The following is an 18,977-nucleotide window of genomic DNA, read 5'->3' as shown; positions in this document are numbered from 1 at the left end:
AGCAGACAGAGGATTCTAGGGCACACCATCTTCAACAACCCGCACTTGGGCCAGGACCTCCTCAAGCTTGCTTGGACGGATAGCTTCAGTCCCTACTGTGTGAAATCTTCAATGCTGTATTGCTTCCCCAGAGGGTATGGTTAAACTCAACTGGAACCTGACTGAACTCATCTTCTCGCAGGGAGTGTGACAAGGCTACCAATTGTCTGGCAAGCTCTACATTACCACTGAACCTTTCCTTTCTCTCCTATCCAAGCAGCTCATAGAGTTGGTGTTAGCCAAGCTGGCAATGAGTCATCCTCATGCAGATGGATTGGTAAACTGCCATCTACTGGACAGCCTCCTCCGCCTTGGCCAAATGGGTGAAGAGTTCTGACCTGGTAGCAGATAATGGGTGGCAAGTGGGCCCAACACCATCTGTGCTCCAAGCCATCTGGTAAAGTGCAGGCCTGCTGCTTTATCTGGGGGTCAACCTGTCCTCCCAGTCATCCTTTCATTCTGGAGAACTGAGACCAACTTGAAGTCCAACTGTCCAAATGGCTTCATGTCTTGAACAGGGTGGCCCCAATGTTCTGTTCCTCTGCAGGATGGCACTGGTCACCTGGCTTAACACCTTGCCTGAGGGAGGGGGAAGGGAGGGGAAAGAACAGGCCTGGTCTGCATCCACAATCAGGCCCTAGGAGATGCTACTTGCAGTCAGACACCATGGTGCATAATGGGGTACACTTTCCTCTGCTGCCTCTGATGGTTCTGATAGAACCTGAAACTCTTCTACCTGAGATACCTCCCCATGAGAGACCTTAGAAAGCTGTCTAATTTCTACTAGGACCTCCTCAGAACTTGAAGGTTAGTCTCCTCTTCCAGATTCTTGAGTGTATACTTCATTGACAAGTCCCTGCTGAAAAAAAATGGCAAGTCCCAGCTGGTGGTGCTGGTAATGAAGGAGCCCTGGGTGCACTGGAAGATGGTCCTGGCCAACATCTTTCATATGAGAAACCTCCTGGATTTTGACAGGCAGGGATGGGCAGATCCCTCTGTGCTGGCCCAGAGTACAGAGCTGCCCACACCACAAGCACCCTGCCATTTTATTGCAGGATGATAGAATCATAGAGAAGTAGGGCTGGAAAGGACATCTATTAGGTAGAGTAACCACACATTCCAGTTTGTTCATGAACAATCCCAGATTGTGTAGGCTGGTCTCGGCCTATTGGTGAAAAGTCTCAGAGGCAGGGGCAGGTTTCATAGTTTCTAGGGTCGGAAGGGACCTGAGCAGATCATCTAGTCCGACCCCCTGCCATGGCAGGAAAGAGTACTGGGGTCAAATGACCCCAGCAAGATGTTCATCTAACCTCCTCTTAAACACCCCCAGGGTAGGAGCCTGCACCACTTCTCTTGGAAGTTGGTTCCAGACCCTAGCCGCCCTGACCGTGAAGTAGCGCCTCCTGATATCTAACCTAAACCTACCCTGTGCCAGCTTGTGACTGTTATTCCTGGTCACTCCAGGTGGGCAAGGGTGCAGTCTGGTGAGGGAGGTGGCATGGCGAGCCAGGCAGGTGGGCAAGCAGGCACCACTGCTACTGTACTGGAGTAAGAAGGGCACGCTAGAGGGGTGCCCAGCTCAGCCTGTCCCCCCACATTTAGCCACTGCCCAGGAAGAACTAGACTGGACACAAACCATGCCACTCCACCTCTTTACCAGACTGCACCCAGCACTCCTGTGCTTCTGCCTGCAGCAATGCCACTGGCTTGGGGGGGGGGGGGGGGGGGGGGGGGGGGGGGGGGGGGGGGGGGGGGGGGGGAGAGAGAGGGAGGGGGAAAGCAGTGCCCCAGATCTCCTTAAAAATAGTCATCCTATCCACAGGTCATCTAGTCCAACCACCTGCCTGAGGCAGGATCATCCTCATCCAAACCATCCTATACAAATCCATAATCTAACCTCATACTAAAACAACCCTGACAGCACAAGAAAATCACAGCCTAACACAAGGCATCATACCCTAAAGGGAGGTCAAGACTATCATGCCACTGATATTCCTTGTCTACATCCAACAGGTCCTGACTAGCCCTGGAGCTCATCAAGGGACACCTGTCTCACCAATCCCTGCAACCTCTCCCTCACTGGCTGGGGGACATCAAACTAGCGCACTTGATAACAGTCAATCACCACAAGCTCTATATGCTAGTGCTCCATTTGATTTACCACTTCAACCCCATGTTACCTAGGTGGAATGCCTAAGAGGTTTGGTATCTTGGATTATGGGGTAATGCTCCAAGGAGAAGGACTACTGAGAAGAGACGGGGGTCCACTAGGCTCACTAACCTAGGAAGAAGGGCTTTAAAAGCTATGTTCACTGGGAGATGGAGACCAAAGCCCTGTAGACAGGGAACCTGGAAAAAAAATTTAGTAAAAGGCAATAGTGGAAACTTTAGCATTTTTTCAGGGAGAAAAATAAGACAATCAGGTAGTTACCTGAAACATTTACACATCAATGAGAAAAACATGGAAAATAACCAGGAAGAAATGGAAGTCCTAGTACAATCCTGAAATAATTATGCACTCTGGATTAAGACATGGTAGGATAGTAGTAGGACTAGTGTACTGTCATGTGCAGGTGAAGAAGCCAACTAGGGAGAAGGGGGGAAATATTTTCTTAACTTGCTATTCACAAACAGGAAGGAATCAGTTGAGAATTTGGAAGTGGAAAGTAACTTGGGTGACAACCACAAAATGGTAAGAATTTAAGATCTTATAGAGAAGGAAGGAAGGAGGATGAGCAGCAGAATAAAGACACTGGACTTGGGGGGGAAAAAAAAAAAGCAACAAAATATATTAAAAAAAAGAAGCAGCTTTTAACAGTCAGGGAATTGGTAGGCAGGATATCCAGGGAGGCAAGTAATCCAGGAGAGCTGGCTGTATTTTAAGGAGGCCATATTATGGGCACATGAGCAAGCTATAGAAGGATGGGAAGTGCAACAGGAGGCCTGCCTGGCTAAATTAATCTCTTCAAGGCATTGAAACTCAAAAAAGAAATCCTACAAAAAGTGAACTCGGTCACATTACGAGGGAAGAACACAAGAATAAACTGCAGAAGCATGCAACGCATATGTATGGGAGAGCACGATGCTGGTGCTGGTCATGTTGCACGAGGTGAGGGAGACCCCTCCCCCACTACAGTTGCCCCCATGGTATGCCCCAGAAGATGCATGCTGGCATCATGTGTGACCTCCAGCTGTGCCAAAGTTAGACAGCCCTAATGCAGAAAAACAAAATACTTCCAAGTCAGCAGGGCCAGATGGAATATACCCTAGGGTACTGAAAGAATTGGCTGAGGTAATTCCAGAGCCACTGGCTATCCCCTTCAAGAACTCTTGGAGGTTGTGAGGTCCCATACGATGGGAAAAGGGAAAATATAGTGCCCATCCTAGGAAAGGGATGGAAGAGGATCCAGCGAATTAAACCAGTCAGTCTGACCTCAATACCTGGAAAGATTATGGAGCAGGTCCTCAAGGAATCTGCTCTGAAGCAGCTAGAGGAGTACAAGGTGATTGGGATTACCCAGTATAGATTCACCAAGAGCAAGTCATACCTAACCAACTTGATTTCCTGCTGTGGTAAGATAGACAGATGAAGCAAATATAATATATTTAGACTTTAGCCAGGGTTTTGACTGAGGAAATACAGACGAGATGAAAGAACTGTAAATTGTATAACTGGTTGGATTATCATGCTCACTGATTAGTCAGCAATAAACTAAACCAATGTCTAGCTGGGATAAGGTATTAAGTGAGACTCCCCAGAGGTCTGTCCTTCATCCCATATTGTTTAACATAATCATTAACGATTGGGAGGATGGCACAGAGTGCACTTTTAGCAAATCTGCAGATGATACCAAATTGGATGGAGTTTTAGACACTGAAGGATACAGCTAGGATCCAGAATAACCTGGATAGACTGGAGAAATGGTCTGAAATCAAATGAGTGAAATTCAATAAGGGGAGGTGCATAGTCCTGCTTCTGGGACAGAAAAATTGCATACACAAAAACAGACTGAGGAATGACTGGCTAGCCTGCAGTACTGAAGGAAAGGGCCTGGGAGTTACAGTGCACCATAAACTGAATATTGGGCAAAGACAGCCCTGTTCCTTTGATGTTACCAAGTTGCAAGCAGTCAGGTCAGGGACAGGGCAAAGTTAATTACTTAATAAACACAGTTGGGAAGGGGACTGCACCTGGGGTGAATATTAACCGATTAGGAGCCAGCAGCTGCTTAAGTCCACAGGAAGCAGCTTTCCTTTGTCCCCTGGGGCACAGCATGGAGAGATCCAGCAGAGATGCCAAGAGCGGCAGACCCAGCACCGAAGCAGCTTGTGGATAAAGACTGGCCAACTGGGTATAGGCAACACAGGTGAAGTAAGGAGGTGAGGAAGCGAGGAGAAACTTACTGGTTGAGAGAAGGTCCCACAGAGAAAGGATCTGCTCGTACCGCAGGAAAGAGAAGAGAGAGTGGGACTGGAGTGGAGCTGACTGACTTGTGGGAGTGGGCTGCACAGTGGTGGAGAAAAGGGAGACCACGAGCTGTGAGAACAGCCAGGGTGCCCCACAACCTGTGGGGAAGTTACTAATAAAGCAATCTTCTTTTATCCTGCTTCTGGGGTGATTTACTACACTCTCTCTCTTTCAGGAATTAACTTCCTATTCTTCCATCATTCCGAAGCGTGGCAGGCAAGTCCCAGGGAGAGAGATTTCGTTATTCACCCCTATCCAGCCACAATGAATAAACAGTGTGCACTTGTTGCAAAAAAGAGCCAGCAACATACTGGGTTGTATTAACAAAATAGGATCTCTTGCAGATCAAGATAAGCAATTCTTCCACCTTATTTGGCACTGGTGAGGCCTCCCCTGCAGTACTGTGTCCAGTTTTGAGCCCCATGCTTCAAGAAATATGCAGACAGATCTGAAAAAGTCCAACAGAGTGACAAAAATGATTGAAGGCTTTGCTAACATTACTTATGAGCAGGGAATCTGGGTTTTCTGTTCACCACAGAAAAACGTGGTAAAACCTGGATTTTTTCATTTTAAAGGAGAAAACCATGGGAAATGGGGTTCTCTCTTGCAGGCTAGCAGAAATCCAGTCTGCAAGGGGCTGCGGGGAGCAGAAAAGGGTGATAAGGCAGGGAGCGCCACATGTACGTGTGTACAAATCACATGCACATGGCAGCCAGGCAACATAGAAAGAAACTCCCACAGTTCACAGCACGCAAGTCTGAGTGGAAAGAGGGGAGGATTGAGGCCCCCATTGTGAGGGAGGGAAGGAGTTGGGCAGGGTTGGGAATGCTGCCCAGCCGGGGTGGTATGTGAGGCTTGGGGCCCAAATGCACAGCCGCAGGACCCAGGTAGGGAGTGGGACAGAGCAATAGGCAGCTCATCCAGAGGGTGGTAGAGGGGCTAGCTCCCTACCACTAAGCACACTCCCAGGAAGAGGCATGGGGGGCACGTGCCTGCCAGATTTGTGCATGGATCAGGGATGGATACAGGCTGCCCATTGTAGGCTCAGGGTTCCCCACCCTATTGCCCTCCCCCTGGGGCCTCTGCAGCCCAGCACGTGGGACCTGGTGCAGCAGGGCAGGGCAAAGTGAGGTAGGGAAGCCTGCTGCCACCACTGAGAGCCCCTCACCGCTAGAGCGAGGCATCCCCTGCCCACCTTTCAGTAGCAGGAGTAGCAGCATGGAGATGTGCTGCATGTGAGTACTGGTGAGTAAAGGGGCAGAGGGAGCTCCAATTTTCTGTGATAAACCCAAAATCAGTGTCAAAATGTATAAGTTTTTAGAATTTATTTTATAATAGTGATCAAGGCATTAGTAGACTACCAAACTGCTTTAAACTTGTAAATGTATCAATAAAACATTTTGTTCAACTGATACCATGTGTGTGCAACATTTCATTTTAAAATCACTGAAAGGCATGGATTTTGGGAGGTACAAGTCACAGAATTTGTGATTTTTCTAAACAGAGAAAACCAAGATCCCTGCTCATAAAGGAAAGGCTGAACTTACCAAGGTGATTTAATATGAGAATTATGGCAGAGGGTGACAATTATAACAGATGGAGATGGACTTTCCTCTGTGGCAGTAAGGAAGGGACAGAACTATAAGCAACAGCCTCAAACTGTAGCGGAGGTTAGAGATTAGGAAGAACTTTTCGACTCAGAGTGGTCAAGCACTGGTCCAGGTTTGAAGAAGTTGTAGAATCTCCATCAAGGGAAATTTCAGGACCAGGTTAGACAGACACTTGACTGGTATGATTTAGTCGGGGATGATCCTGGTCTTAAGCAGGAGACAACTAGATGACCTCATGAGTGCTTCTTTTCTATGGTCTTAAATCCCAAAATGAAGTAGGGGCAACCACCTAAATTATCAGAAGGCAGGTTTAAAAACAGAGAGTATATATATATATATATATTTTTTTTTTTTTTTTTTTTTTTTTTTTTTTTTTTTTTACACACACACACACACACACAGAATTCACTTATAGAGTCAGTAAAGACAGATGCAAAGAATTCAGTTGGCTTCTCTGCTATGGCACTATCATCTCTGAGCACATTTTTTTTTTTTTTTTTATACCTGGTAATCTAATGGTCCCACCAGGCTGGCTTTCTGCTTCTGACGTAGCAAAAAAAATTTATTGTTAACTTTAGTGCCTTGTGCAAGATGCTCTTCAAATCCTTTTTTGGCTTACCTTATTACATTTTTATATTTACGTTTTATCTGTCAGAGTGCATATGCTTCCCTGTTTTCCTCATTTGAAGACATTCTCTTTTTTTTTGTATGATGTCTTTGTCATTGATAGCCTCCTCAACTTTGCTATTAAGCTATGCAGGGCTTTTTTTTTTTTTGGACCACTTGGTACCTTTTTTGGTTTTGATGCACACACTTGTCCTGAGCAGTATTTCTGTAATATACAGGTTTATCATATCATGGTTAGTTTGTCTCAAGTTTCCTATCACCTTCACATTTGCAACCAATTCTTCCTTACTGGTCAGAATAAGATGCAAGCTGAAGTGAATGGTATTAATAGTGATGTACAGAAGAGTGGAGCTAAAACCCCCCCACATTGGTATTAGTGGCAAAGAACCTGCCTGATCACTAAGGGATTTGGCTACCTTAGCTAATGATCATGCCAGGAACTGGGCCTCTGATGCACAAATCCATAGTAATTTTCATAAATCACTCCAGAAAACAGGATGTCATGTAGTAGCCCCAGCTTCTCAGGTCCTGCTGAAAAAGAATGTTCTACTTGCCAGTCATGGTTTCCAAAGGGCATGTCTAAGCAAGGACTCACACAGTTGAGATCAATTCATTCTATGCAACTTAAGACACTATACATGAATGTGCAGATGCCTTCATTCGTGAGGCAAACTGAAGCCCCTGAATACGTGCTTCCACACAGGGGTTTTGGGGTACCTTAAGTGGATCAACTTCATACTATTTCATTGATTTGCCTTAACTTGCCAAAGTGATCAGATTCTTGACACGAGTCCTAGAAGAGCAAGCATCTTGCGTGGCCATCACTTGGAGACATACTACACTTACCTCAACCAGGACTGGCCTTAACTCCAACTGGTCAGCTGAACACACAACTAAGAAAAACTCGCAATAAAGGTGGTGGGAATGTGCCCTGAAATGTTAACTATAGCAGCGTCCAGTTAACTTTGCTGACAACTGGTTAGTTGCAAAGGGGAAGGTTTGAAAGACAGTGTGCTGAAACAAATGGAACAACTAAGTCAGGCACCTAAATACCTCTGAGGAGCTGAGCTCAAGTGGTAATTGGGGTCACAGTCATCCATGTGCTGCCACAAAGACATTTAACTCTAGTGCAGTTCTAAGCAATACTGGTGACCAGATTTCCATACAAGCTTTCATATCTCAGTGAATGGGAATCAACATAAACAATATCCAAAAGAAATATCAAATTTCATAATCAACGGGTACTCACCAACACTCTCTCACTCATATTCTGTCCAAAAACAAATTTGTTGCTGGATGGATCGGCACTGTTTGTAGAATTCTCTAAACTGGAGGGGAGGAACAGGGGGATAAAAAACAAACAAATGTTTTCATTAACACAGTGAAAAGAAGTTAATGATCAATAACAGCTTAAGAACAAGGGATCAATTTTCACCGGCCGGACCTTGAGTTGTTTGTTCCCTGACACAATGAGAATAAGGAAGCGTGAGGCATTATGAGGAGACAAAATCAGCAATGCAGAAATAGGCATGTTATGAAACCTGACATCCTCAAACTCTCTTACTTTCTTGTACAAGTTCTGTATTTTGTCAAGTTATGCCCTATGCTCACATACTAACCTCCACATATCTGCTTTAAAAAAAATTACAAATATAAGCATCATCTCACATATTTCTATTTAATATTTCTATTAAAAAGGCTTACAATATATTATACTGAATATCAGTTTACAGGTCAAAAGCACTTGTTTTAGCATTTGAGATTTCTGAGCTAAATAGTCTTTTTCCTCTCTAACTACTAGAATTATTCATTTGAAAAAAAGTACTCACACTTTTTTCCAATGGTTTTTAAACAAACTCTAAAAATAATAGACGAGCCATATAGATTAAGTTATTCTTCCAGTCCTACTGATTGAAAAATGCATGCAGCATCACAGCGTGCCTGTTTGTTCCTTATGCTAATCTAACCTTCACCCTTTTCTAATGGAATGGTGTTTCTATAACAGCAGTTTAACTCCAATATTATTTGACTATCAACACTATCGACTCTTCTATCCTTCCCTTAACGTCTTTAAATTTTACGAGGAACAAAAGAAAGTATTTCCAACCATGAGCAACACACCCACAATAATTATTTTAAACAGGAAATGCAAAGAACTACCATCTTTTGAATAACCTAGCAGAAACTAGCATTCAAAGCCTGGAAATCTCTCATAACCATGCATGAAAAAATATAGTTAGGAGTTTAGCTCCTGTTTCACGTGTTACATTTTTATTGTTTATTTTCTAACACAGGGATGTCAAAGGTGTGTGCAGCCCACACTAGACTGACCCCATGCTGTGTGCAGCTCATGCCAGACTGGCCCGGTGTGCCATATGCAGCATGCAGAGTTGGGGCCAGTGTGCTGCGCACAACATGATGCCATTCTAGGATCTCCAGTGAAAATGACAGCTGTACCAGACTGGCCCTGCACACTGGATCTGGGTGTTGGTCTGGACTGGGCTATGTGTGGCCCATATACAGGCCATGCACACCAGATCCAGTATGCAGGGCTGCTCTGGTGTGGGTACCAAAAGCCACATATACCCCAGAACAGCCCCTCATGGTGTATAAAGTGTGCCTGGACTGGCCCCATGTGCCACATGCTCCTCAGTTCCTTCACAATTAGAAGTCTGAGGATTCCAAAAGACAGGATGGGTTGCAAGTTGTTCTCACATATAGATTTCACATCTCAAAGAACCACAGTTACTATACGAAAAACTCTTTTGTTTGGAGTATGCATGGGTATGACGCCCCACTGTAAGTGACAGGCAAGCAATTCATCTTCTCTTGATGAAATGAGGAAGATAAGCTCTAGTGCTTGAACAACTGTTTTCTGTACTCCTTTCTAAATCCTGACATTTGCTTTGGCATCTAGCTCCAAGGTGTGATGTTCAATAAAGGTTAGCAGGTTACTTCACACTACTGCTTAGCAGATTTATCTTTTGCAAGTTTCTTAAAAAAGAGCCAAAGACTTAAAAATTCAGGTGTAGCAAAATATCTGCTGGCAGTACCATGCTACATTACCCATTTAGCTACTCTTTATGAGATGATCTGAGCTTTGGAACATCTAGCTATTCCCACTAATAACTGGAAGGAATTCTGAATCATTTAGTCCTATAGAAGCTCTAAAAGATATGAAAAATATCAATTGTGCAACTTTTTTCAATTTATATTAAGACTTTGGGAGGAAGACACGTAAATTAACTGATTCAGATGAAACTCCAAAACTATCATAGGGATAAAATTAAGAGTGAGGTTTCAACACCAACTTATCCCTAGGAAATATTTCTAGGGAAGGTCATTCATAAGTACTTGGAATTCAAATCATTCTCTTGGCCAATGCAACAGCTACTAAGAAAACTGTAAAAGGGAGATGAAGCAAGAAAGATTTTATGAAAGCAGCTCAAAAGGTTTCATGAGTCAAGATGATATTGTGAGCCCAAGCAGAACATTCTAGGACTGGTGGGTTAGTATGTAACAGGTCATCAAATAACGTAAACACCATTAAATCAAATAATTAACTACAGAAGTGGATAGCAAACTGAGGTTCCTACAAGGTACACCTTACTGGAGCTGAATAATAGGCTAGAATGTTTCAAAGCAGCAAAAAAAAGTCAAAGATCCGAGACACTGTAACCTATATAGACAGTACATATCTGTACCCTATATTTAGAATGTTTTCCATTCTGGAAAAACAAGTCTTTCCAAGAGATGCCATCCTGCTCTGTATCAGGATCTCATGGACTTATGTAGGGCAGTCCGTCTTTAACAGCCAACACCCAAGATAAACACAGTGACTTAGGGAGCCAGCAAAAAGGGTAAGCAGTCTGCATGCAGTTCACAAGCTAGGCCAGTTCATGGGCCCCCTGCCCCTTTTTTGAAGGGCACGTCTTTCAGCTTGGCCTGAGGAAGCAGGGGGGAAGTACCTTCAGGGCAAGGAGCAACAAACAGGCCCCTTCCAGGTGAGTTTACTTGGGAAGGTCTGCTCAAAAGAGCAGTAAGAGAAAAAGGCAAATAAGAGACCCAGGGAAATGGATGGAGGACATCGCAATGCCAGATCCACTGCCTCTGCTTGCACCTGTGAGGCTTCTGTCTAGGCAGGACTGCTCACCACTGAAGCTTCCACCCAGGTCCTGGTTTGGCACTGTGGGGACTGTAGCTTGCAGGTTCCTTCCAGCAATGGCCAGGTTGGGGAGCACCTGCAGTGTGAGCCGTGTCTCCTGGTGGTGACTCTCAGGGAACCGGCAAGAGGGACATAGACTCCCAAGAGGGTGGAAGCTGGAGCCTTGTAACTTCTGGCAGCAAGCAGAGATCTTTACCTCCACTTACAGTCATTTATCTGGAGAACATATGCAGCTCTAGCAGCAGAAAGGGAGGAGCATGTTCCATTGGTGGAGGAAGACAGGCTAGGGAAGGGTCCAGATGAATGCTACCAAGAAGCAGCAGCAACAGGTGGCGGTGGTTGGGGACTCCCTTCTGCGGGGGAATGGAGGGAGCCATCTGCCAACCTTACCTGTTGTCTTGGGAGGTCTGCTGCTTGCCCAGATCCGAGATGTCACAGAGGGATTACTGAGGCTCATCCAGCCCTCTGACTACTACCCCATGCTGCTCATCCATTTGGGCACCAATGATACTGCCAGGGGAGACCCTGAGCATATCAAAATTGACTACAGGGCTCTGAGTGCAAGGGAGAGGGCAGCTGGGGCTCAGGTTGTGTTTTTGTTCATCCTTCCAGTCAAGGAAAAGGGCCCAGGCAAAAGAAGTGTATCCTGTAGATTGACACTGGGCTGCACAGGTGGTGTTGCCAGCAGGGATTTGACTTCTTCAAACATGGGATGTTGTTCCAAGAAGGATTGCTGGGGAGAGATAGGATCCACCTGGGAAAGACAGGGAAGAGCATCTTTGCAAACAGGCTCCCTAAACTAGCAAGGAGGGCTTTAAAACTAGGTTCACCAGGAGATGGAGACCAAAGCCCTGGAGGAAGAGCAAGCAGGAGGGGGAAACAGGGGAGGTGTTCTCATACTTCCTGAGAAATCAAGGCAATCAACTACCTAACCTCAGGTGCCTGTACACAAATGCACAAAGCCTGGGAAACAAGCGACAAGAATTGGAAGTCCTTGCAGTCATGGTACTATGACGTGATTGGAATAACAGAGACTCGGTGGGAGCTCACATGACTGGAACATTGTCATGGATGGGTACAAACTGTTCAGGAAGGACAGGCAGGGAGGAGAGAAGGAAGAGTTGCACTTTATGTAAAAGAGCTGTACGATTGCTCAAAGCAAACATAGGGTCCATATTTAAGAAAGAGAAGGAAAAAAAAAAAAAAAGGAGGGAGCCTACCCCTGCCTCAGCCATGCTACAATCTGTGGGCAAGACAAGAGCCCCCAAGGGGACGCTTGCCTGCCTGTACACAAATGCCAGGAGCTTGGGGAACTCGTCCTCCTGCTTAACTCAAATAATTATGACGTCAAAGGGGTAACGGAGACCTGGCGGGACTCCACCCATGACCGGACCATGGGTATAGATGGCTATACCCTGTACATGAGGGATCGAGTAGATAAAAGGGGTGGGGGTGTAGCTCTCTATGCTAAAGAAAGTTACGCATCCCTGCAAGCTGATGTTGGCTACCAGGGTGGACAACTGGAGACCCTCTGGGTTAAAATCCGTGGGGAACACAGCACAGGGGACACAATGGTGGGAGTCTACTACAGACCTCCCACCCAAAGTCAAGAGCTTGGCCAGGAGTTTGCCCAGGAACTGGCTGAGGCTGCATGCTCCAGGACCATGGTTGCCATGCATGACTTCAATTACCCGGACATCTTGTGGGAGGATCACTCAGCAAAATCTGGGCGGTAGCAAAGCTTCCTATCATGCGTGGATGACCTCTACCTGATTCAAGAAGTCTACAGGCCAATGAGAGGTAAAGCGCTGCTCGACCTGGTACTGGCTACTGGGGATGACCTAACCAGGGACCTAGTGATTGATGGGAAGCTGGGCAACAGCGACCACAAGCTGATCACCTTCACCATCCACAGTAAAGCTGGCAAGTCAGTCAGCAACACGGACGTCCTTCACTTCAAGAAAGCCGACTTTGGAAAGCTCAGGAGGCTCGTCAGTGAGGCCCTAAGGAACCATGACCCCAGGGGGAGGGGAGTTCAGGACGAGTACTTGCTCCTCAAGGGAGTAATCCTCAATGCACAAGCTAATTCTATTCCATCTTGGAGGAAAGGCAGCAAGAGGGCACAGCAGCCCCCCTGGCTCTCCAGGGATCTAGCAGACCTCCTGAGGCTAAAAAGAAAGGCCTACAAAAGGTTGGAGGGCAGGATTCACCTCCAATGAGGAATATTCTGCACTGGTCTGGGTCCTGCAGGGAGCAAACCAGGAAAGCCAAGGCTGCAACTGAACTCCAACTAGCTTAGAGCATCAAGGACAATAAAAAGTCCTCTTTCTTATATGTGGGGAGCTGGAGGAAAAGCAAGGGCAACACTGGACCCCTGCTGAACCACACGGGACAACTGACACCCAGGAAAAACCAACCTATTAAATGGGTACTTTGCGACAGTCTTTCATCAGTCCCATGGGACGCCCATGCTCGCTATAGGACAGGGAGGTCTGGGTGAGGGAGATCCCCTGCCCTCCATAAATGCTGACCTCATGAAGGAACATCTTGAGAAGCTGGATACCTTCAAGTCAGCCGGCCCTGACAATCTACATCCCGCGGTACTCAAGGAGCTGGCGAGCATCATAGCCCAGCCTCTGGCACAGATCTTTGAAAACTCCTGGCGCTCTAGTGAAGTGCCCAAAGATTGGAAGAAGGCCAGCGTGGTGCCTATCTTCAAGAAAGGGAGGAAAGTGGATCCAGTAAACTACAGGCCCATCAGCCTGACTCCTATCCCAGGAAAGTTCTTAGAAAAGTTTATTAAAGAGGCCATCCTTAATGGACTGGCTGACACCAACAACACCCTGAGGGATAGCCAGCACAGGTTTGTTGCGGGTAGGTCTTGCTTGACCAATTTTATTTTCTTTTATGACCAGGTGACCTATCACCTGGACAAGGGAGAAGAGATTGATGTCATAATCTTGACTTCAAAAAAGCCTTCGATCTGGTATCCTATGATCACCTCTTGGCAAAACTGGCCACTTGTGGCCTTGAGTCCAACACAATCCGCTGGCTGGGAAATTGGCTCCGTGGTCAGACCCAGAGGGTAGTAATTAACGGAAGTCAATCATCACGGTGCCCTATGGCCAGTGGGGTCCCCCAAGCCTCTGTCCTGGGACCCATATTGTTCAACATCTTCATTAATGATGTGGACATTGGAGTCAGAAGCGGACTGGCCAAGTTCGCCGATGACACCAAACTCTGGGGCAAAGCATCCACACCAGAAGACAGGCAGGTGATCCAAGCTGACCTGGACAGGCTCAGCAAATGGGCGGATGAGAACCTGATGGTGTTTAACACCGAAAAATGCAAGATTCTCCACCTTGGGAAGAAAAACCTGCAGTTTTTCTTGTAGGCTGGGCAGTGCTATGCTGGCTAGCACTACGGAAGAAAGAGACTTGGGGTCATCATTGACCACAAGATGAACATGAGCCTGCAATGCGATGCTGCAGCTAGTAAAGCGACCAAAATGCTGGCTTGCATCCATAGATGCTTCTCAAGCAAGTCCCAGGACGTCATTCTCCCCTTGTACTCGGCCTTGGTAAGGCCGCAGCTGGAGTACCGCATCCAGTTTTGGGCTCCACAATTCAAAAAGGATGTGGAGAAGCTTGACAGAGTCCAGAGGAGAGCCACGCGCATGATCAGGGGTCAAGAAAACAGACCTTACGATGACAGACTGAGAGCCATGGGGCTCTTTAGCCTGGAAAAGTGCAGGCTTAGGGGTGATCTGATGGCCACCTGTAAGTTTATCAGGGATGACCACCAGGATCTGGGGGAACGTTTGTTCACCAGAGCGCCCCAAGGATGACAAGGTCAAATAGTTATAAACTACTGCAAGACCGTTTCAGGCTGGACTTAAGGAAGAATTTCTTTACTGTCTGAGCCCCCAATGTCTGGAACAGCCTGCTATTGGAGGTGGTTCAAGCACCTACATTGAACACTTTCAAGAGCAAATTGGATGCTCATCTTGCTGGGATCCTATGACCCCAGCTGACTTCCTGCCCTTCAGGCCGGAGGTTGGACCTGATGATCTTCCGAGGTCCCCTTCAGCCCTAATGTCTATGAAATGTATGAAATCTATGAGGATCCAGGTAACTACAGACCAGTCAACCTCACCTCAGTCCCTGGAAAAAATCATATAGCAGATCCTCAAGGAATCCATTTGTAAGCACTTGGAGGAGAAAAGGGCGATTAGGAACAGTCAGCATGGATTCACTAAGAGCAAGTCATGCCTGACCAACCTGATTACCTTCTATGACAAGGTGACTGGCTGTGTGGAGACCAGTGGATATGGTATACCTTGATTTTAGCAAGGCTTCTGATACATTCTCACAGGCAAGCTAAGGAAGTATGGGCTGGATGGACTATAAGGTGGATAGAAAATAGGCTGGAGCATCAGGCTCAGAGAGTAGTAATCAATGGCTCAGTGTCAGCAGCCAGTATAAAGTGGAATCCCCCAGGGGTTGGTCCTGGGGCTGGTTTTGCTCAATGCCTTTGTCATCTTCCAAGTCATTGATGGAGTACACCCTCAGCAAGTTTGCAGATAAGACCAAGCTTGGGGGAGTAGTAGATATTATAGTACTTAGGGTCAGAAGGGACCTAAACTAATCATCAGGTCTGACCCCCTAATATGCCGGAGGGTAGGGCTAGGCAAAATTCAGAGAGACCTACAGGCCAAATCAGCTTGACCTCAATCCCTGGGAAGATTTTGGAAAAAATTTATCAAAAAGAAACCATTCTTGACAAACTGGCTAATGGCAACATCCTGAGGGACAGCCAGCATGGGTCTGATGCAGTCTTGCCTGACCAATCTCATTTCCTCCTATGACCAGATGACCTATCACCTGGACAAGGGAGAAGAGATTGACCGCATATATCTGGACTTCAAAAAAGACTTCAATCTGGTATCCCATGATCTCCTCATGGAAAAACTGGCCAACTGTGGCCTCAGCTACATCACAGCCCGACGGCTGGGAAATTGGCTCCAAGGTCAGACCCAGAGAATAGTAATCAATGGAAGTGAATCATCATGGTGCTCCATGACCAGTGGCGTCCCACAAGACTCTATCCTTGGACATATACTCCTTTAACATCTTTATTAACAATGTGGACATTGGTGTCAGAAGCGGACTGGCCAAGCTCACCGATGACACCAAACTTTGTGCTAAAGTGTCCTCACCTGTGGATAGGCTGGTGATGCAAGCCGACTTTGACAGGCTTAGAAAATGGGGGGATAAAAACCTGATGACATTCAATAAGGATAAATGCAAGGTACTCCACCTCAGGAGAAAAAAGCCACACCACACTTATAGCCTTGGCAGTGCTATGCTCACTAGCACTACAGCCGAAAGGGACTTGGGGGTCATGACTGACCACAAGATGAACGCGAGCCGCCAATGCAGTGTCACAACTCATAAAGCAAATAAACCCTGGCTTGCATCCATAGATGCTTCTCAAGCAAATCTGAGGATGTCATCCTCCCTCTGTACTCAGCCTTGGTGAGGCTGCAGCTGGAGTACTGCATCCAATTCTGGGCTCCACAATTTAAAAAGGATGTGCAAAAACTTGAGAGAGGCCAGAGGAGAGCCATGTGCATGATCAGAGGGCAACCAAACAGGCCTTATGATGACAGACTGAGTGTCACAGGACTCTTCAGCCTGGAAAAGCGCAGGCTCAGGGGTGAACTAGTGGCTAACTGTCAGTATATAAGGGGTGTACATAAGGATCTGGGTGAATGCCTGTTCTCCAGAGCACCCCAAGGGATGACAAGGTCAAATGGTCACGAACTCCTCCAAGATCATTTTAGGCTGGACGTAAGGAAAAACTTCTTTACTGTCTGAGCCCCCAAACCCTGGAACAGACTCCCTCCAGAGGCAGTGCAAGCACCTACTCTGGATTCTTAAAAAAAACATTTGGACACCTATCCTGCCGGGATTCTTTGACCCTAGCTGACTTCCTGCCCCTAGGCCAGGGGGCTGGACTCAATGACCTTCCAAGGTCCCTGCCAGCCCTAATGCCTATGAAATCTATGAGCGCAAAATCCTGTACTTAGGACAGAAGAATCCCATGCACACAGTACAAGCTGGGGGCTCACGGGCTGGGCAGCAGCTCTGCAGAAAAGGACCTGAGGGTTACAATGGACCATAAGCTGAATGAGCCAGCAGTATGCCCTAGTTGCCAAGAAGGCTAACAGCATACCGGGCTGCATTGGTAGGTGTGTTGCCAGTAGGTCAAGAGAAGTGATTATTCCCCTCTATTCAGCACTGGTGAGGCCACATCTGGAGTACTGTGTTCAGTTTTGGGCCCCCTACTACAGAAAGAATGTGGACAAATTGGAGAGAGTCCAGAGGAGGGCAACAAAAATGGTGAGGGGGCTGGAGGACATGACTTAAGGAAAAAGACTAGGGGAACTAGGCTTATTTAGTCTAGAAAAGAGGAGACAGAGAAGACTTAATAGCAGTCTTCAACTACCTGAAGGGGTGGGGGGGAGGTGGTGTTCAAAAGAGGATGGAGCTAGACTGTTCTCAGTGGTGGCAGATGACAGAACAAAAAGCAACAGTGTTAAGTTGCACCAAAGAAAGTTAGGTTAGCTACCAGGAAGAATTCTCCCACTAGAAGGAGACTAACACACTGGAATAGCTTACCCAGAGGTGGTGGAAGCTCCATCCATGGGGATTTTCAAAACGTGGCTAGACAAAGCTTTGCCTGGGATGATCTAGGTGGGAATGGTCCTGCTGTGAGCATGGGGTTGGACTACATGACCTCTTGAGGTCCCTTCAAACCCCACTGCACACAAAGGGGGGCCAAAGGGGCCAAGAAATGCTCTTGGCTGAACAGGGAAATCCCGGAAAGCTTAAGGATGAAAAAAAGAGGCACACAAACTATGGAAGCAGGGGGTAGGCACCAAGGAGAATTACATCTACTTGGCTCGCACTTGCATGGAGTCAGTCAGAAAGGCCAAGGCAGTAATGGAAGGCAACAAAATTTAAAGACAACAAAAAGCCCCTTCTTCAGGTATATAGGGAGCAATAAGAAGGAATCTGGTAACACAGAACCCCTACAGAACAGGCTAGGGCAATGGGACGAATAGGAGGAACAAACCTGAGCTCTTCAATGAGTTTTTTGCATCAGTATTCCTGAACACAGATAATGACATATCTCCAAACTGGACTACAGACAAGCACAGGAGGGGTGACAGCCCACCAAAGGTTAGCACTGACCTAGTGAAGGGACACTTGGAGGGGCCTGATGCGTTCAAGTCAATAGGCCTAGATAATCTTCATCCAAGGGTGCTGAAAGATTGGACAGTGTCATACCAGAACCAGTGGCAGGACTGTTTGAGCGCTCATAGTGCTCAGGACAAGTCCCAGAGAACTGGAAAAGGGCCAACATGTTCACTATTTTCAAAAAGTGGAAGAAGGAAGATGCGGGTAACTATAGCCTGGTTAGGTTAGTCTCACCTCTATCCTTGGGAAAGCCTTTGAAAAAGTTATCAAGGATTATATTTGTGGGAGTCCAGCAGGAAAAATAATGCTGAAGGGCAACCAGTATGGATTCAAAGCAGGTAGATCCTGCCTGACCAGCCTTGTTTCTTTTTACAACCAGGTCACAAACTTATATGCAGGAGTTGAGGTGGACGTAATTTACTTGGATTTTTAAAAAGCCTTCAATATGGCATCACATCCCATTCTCATTAAAAAAAAGAACTAGTGGTTGTGACTTAGCCAATTTGCCACCCACCTGACCATGAAATCATCTAACTGGGATGCACCCAGAAAGTGGTGGTGAACGGGTCAGTCTTGACCTGGAAAGATATGGGCAGTGGGGTCCCTCAAAACTCAGTCCTTGGACCTGTGCTGTTCAGTATCTTCACCATCGACTTGGACAAGGACATGGAGAGCACACTGTCCAAGTCCGTGGATGACAAAATTATGGGGTAAAAGTAGACATGCTGGAGGGCAGGGAACAGATTCAGGCAGATTTAGACAGGCTGGAAAGGTGGACAGAACAATATAGGATGCAGTTTAAT

At 46.6% G+C, this 18,977-nt stretch overlaps 1 protein-coding gene across 5 annotated transcripts in view; it reads right to left on the bottom strand.

Moving 5' to 3' along the window:
* RANBP3 (RAN binding protein 3) overlaps nucleotides 1–18,977 on the bottom strand; it is a 127,444-nt gene that overhangs the window by 28,460 nt on the left and 80,007 nt on the right. For all 5 annotated transcript variants that reach the window (XM_090027098.1, XM_090027099.1, XM_090027100.1 and 2 more), the window contains one exon: nucleotides 7,994–8,072. In XM_090027098.1, the coding sequence (XP_089883224.1) occupies nucleotides 7,994–8,072 (79 nt within the window). The remainder of the gene's footprint in view (nucleotides 1–7,993; nucleotides 8,073–18,977) is intronic.

The sequence above is a fragment of the Crocodylus siamensis genome, chromosome 14 (genome assembly GCF_052110815.1).
Source record: "Crocodylus siamensis isolate JL-2025a chromosome 14, ASM5211081v1, whole genome shotgun sequence".
Lineage (NCBI taxonomy): Eukaryota > Metazoa > Chordata > Crocodylia > Crocodylidae > Crocodylus > Crocodylus siamensis.
The sequence above is the reverse complement of the archived record's forward strand: the minus strand, read 5'-3'. Positions and strand labels throughout refer to the sequence as shown.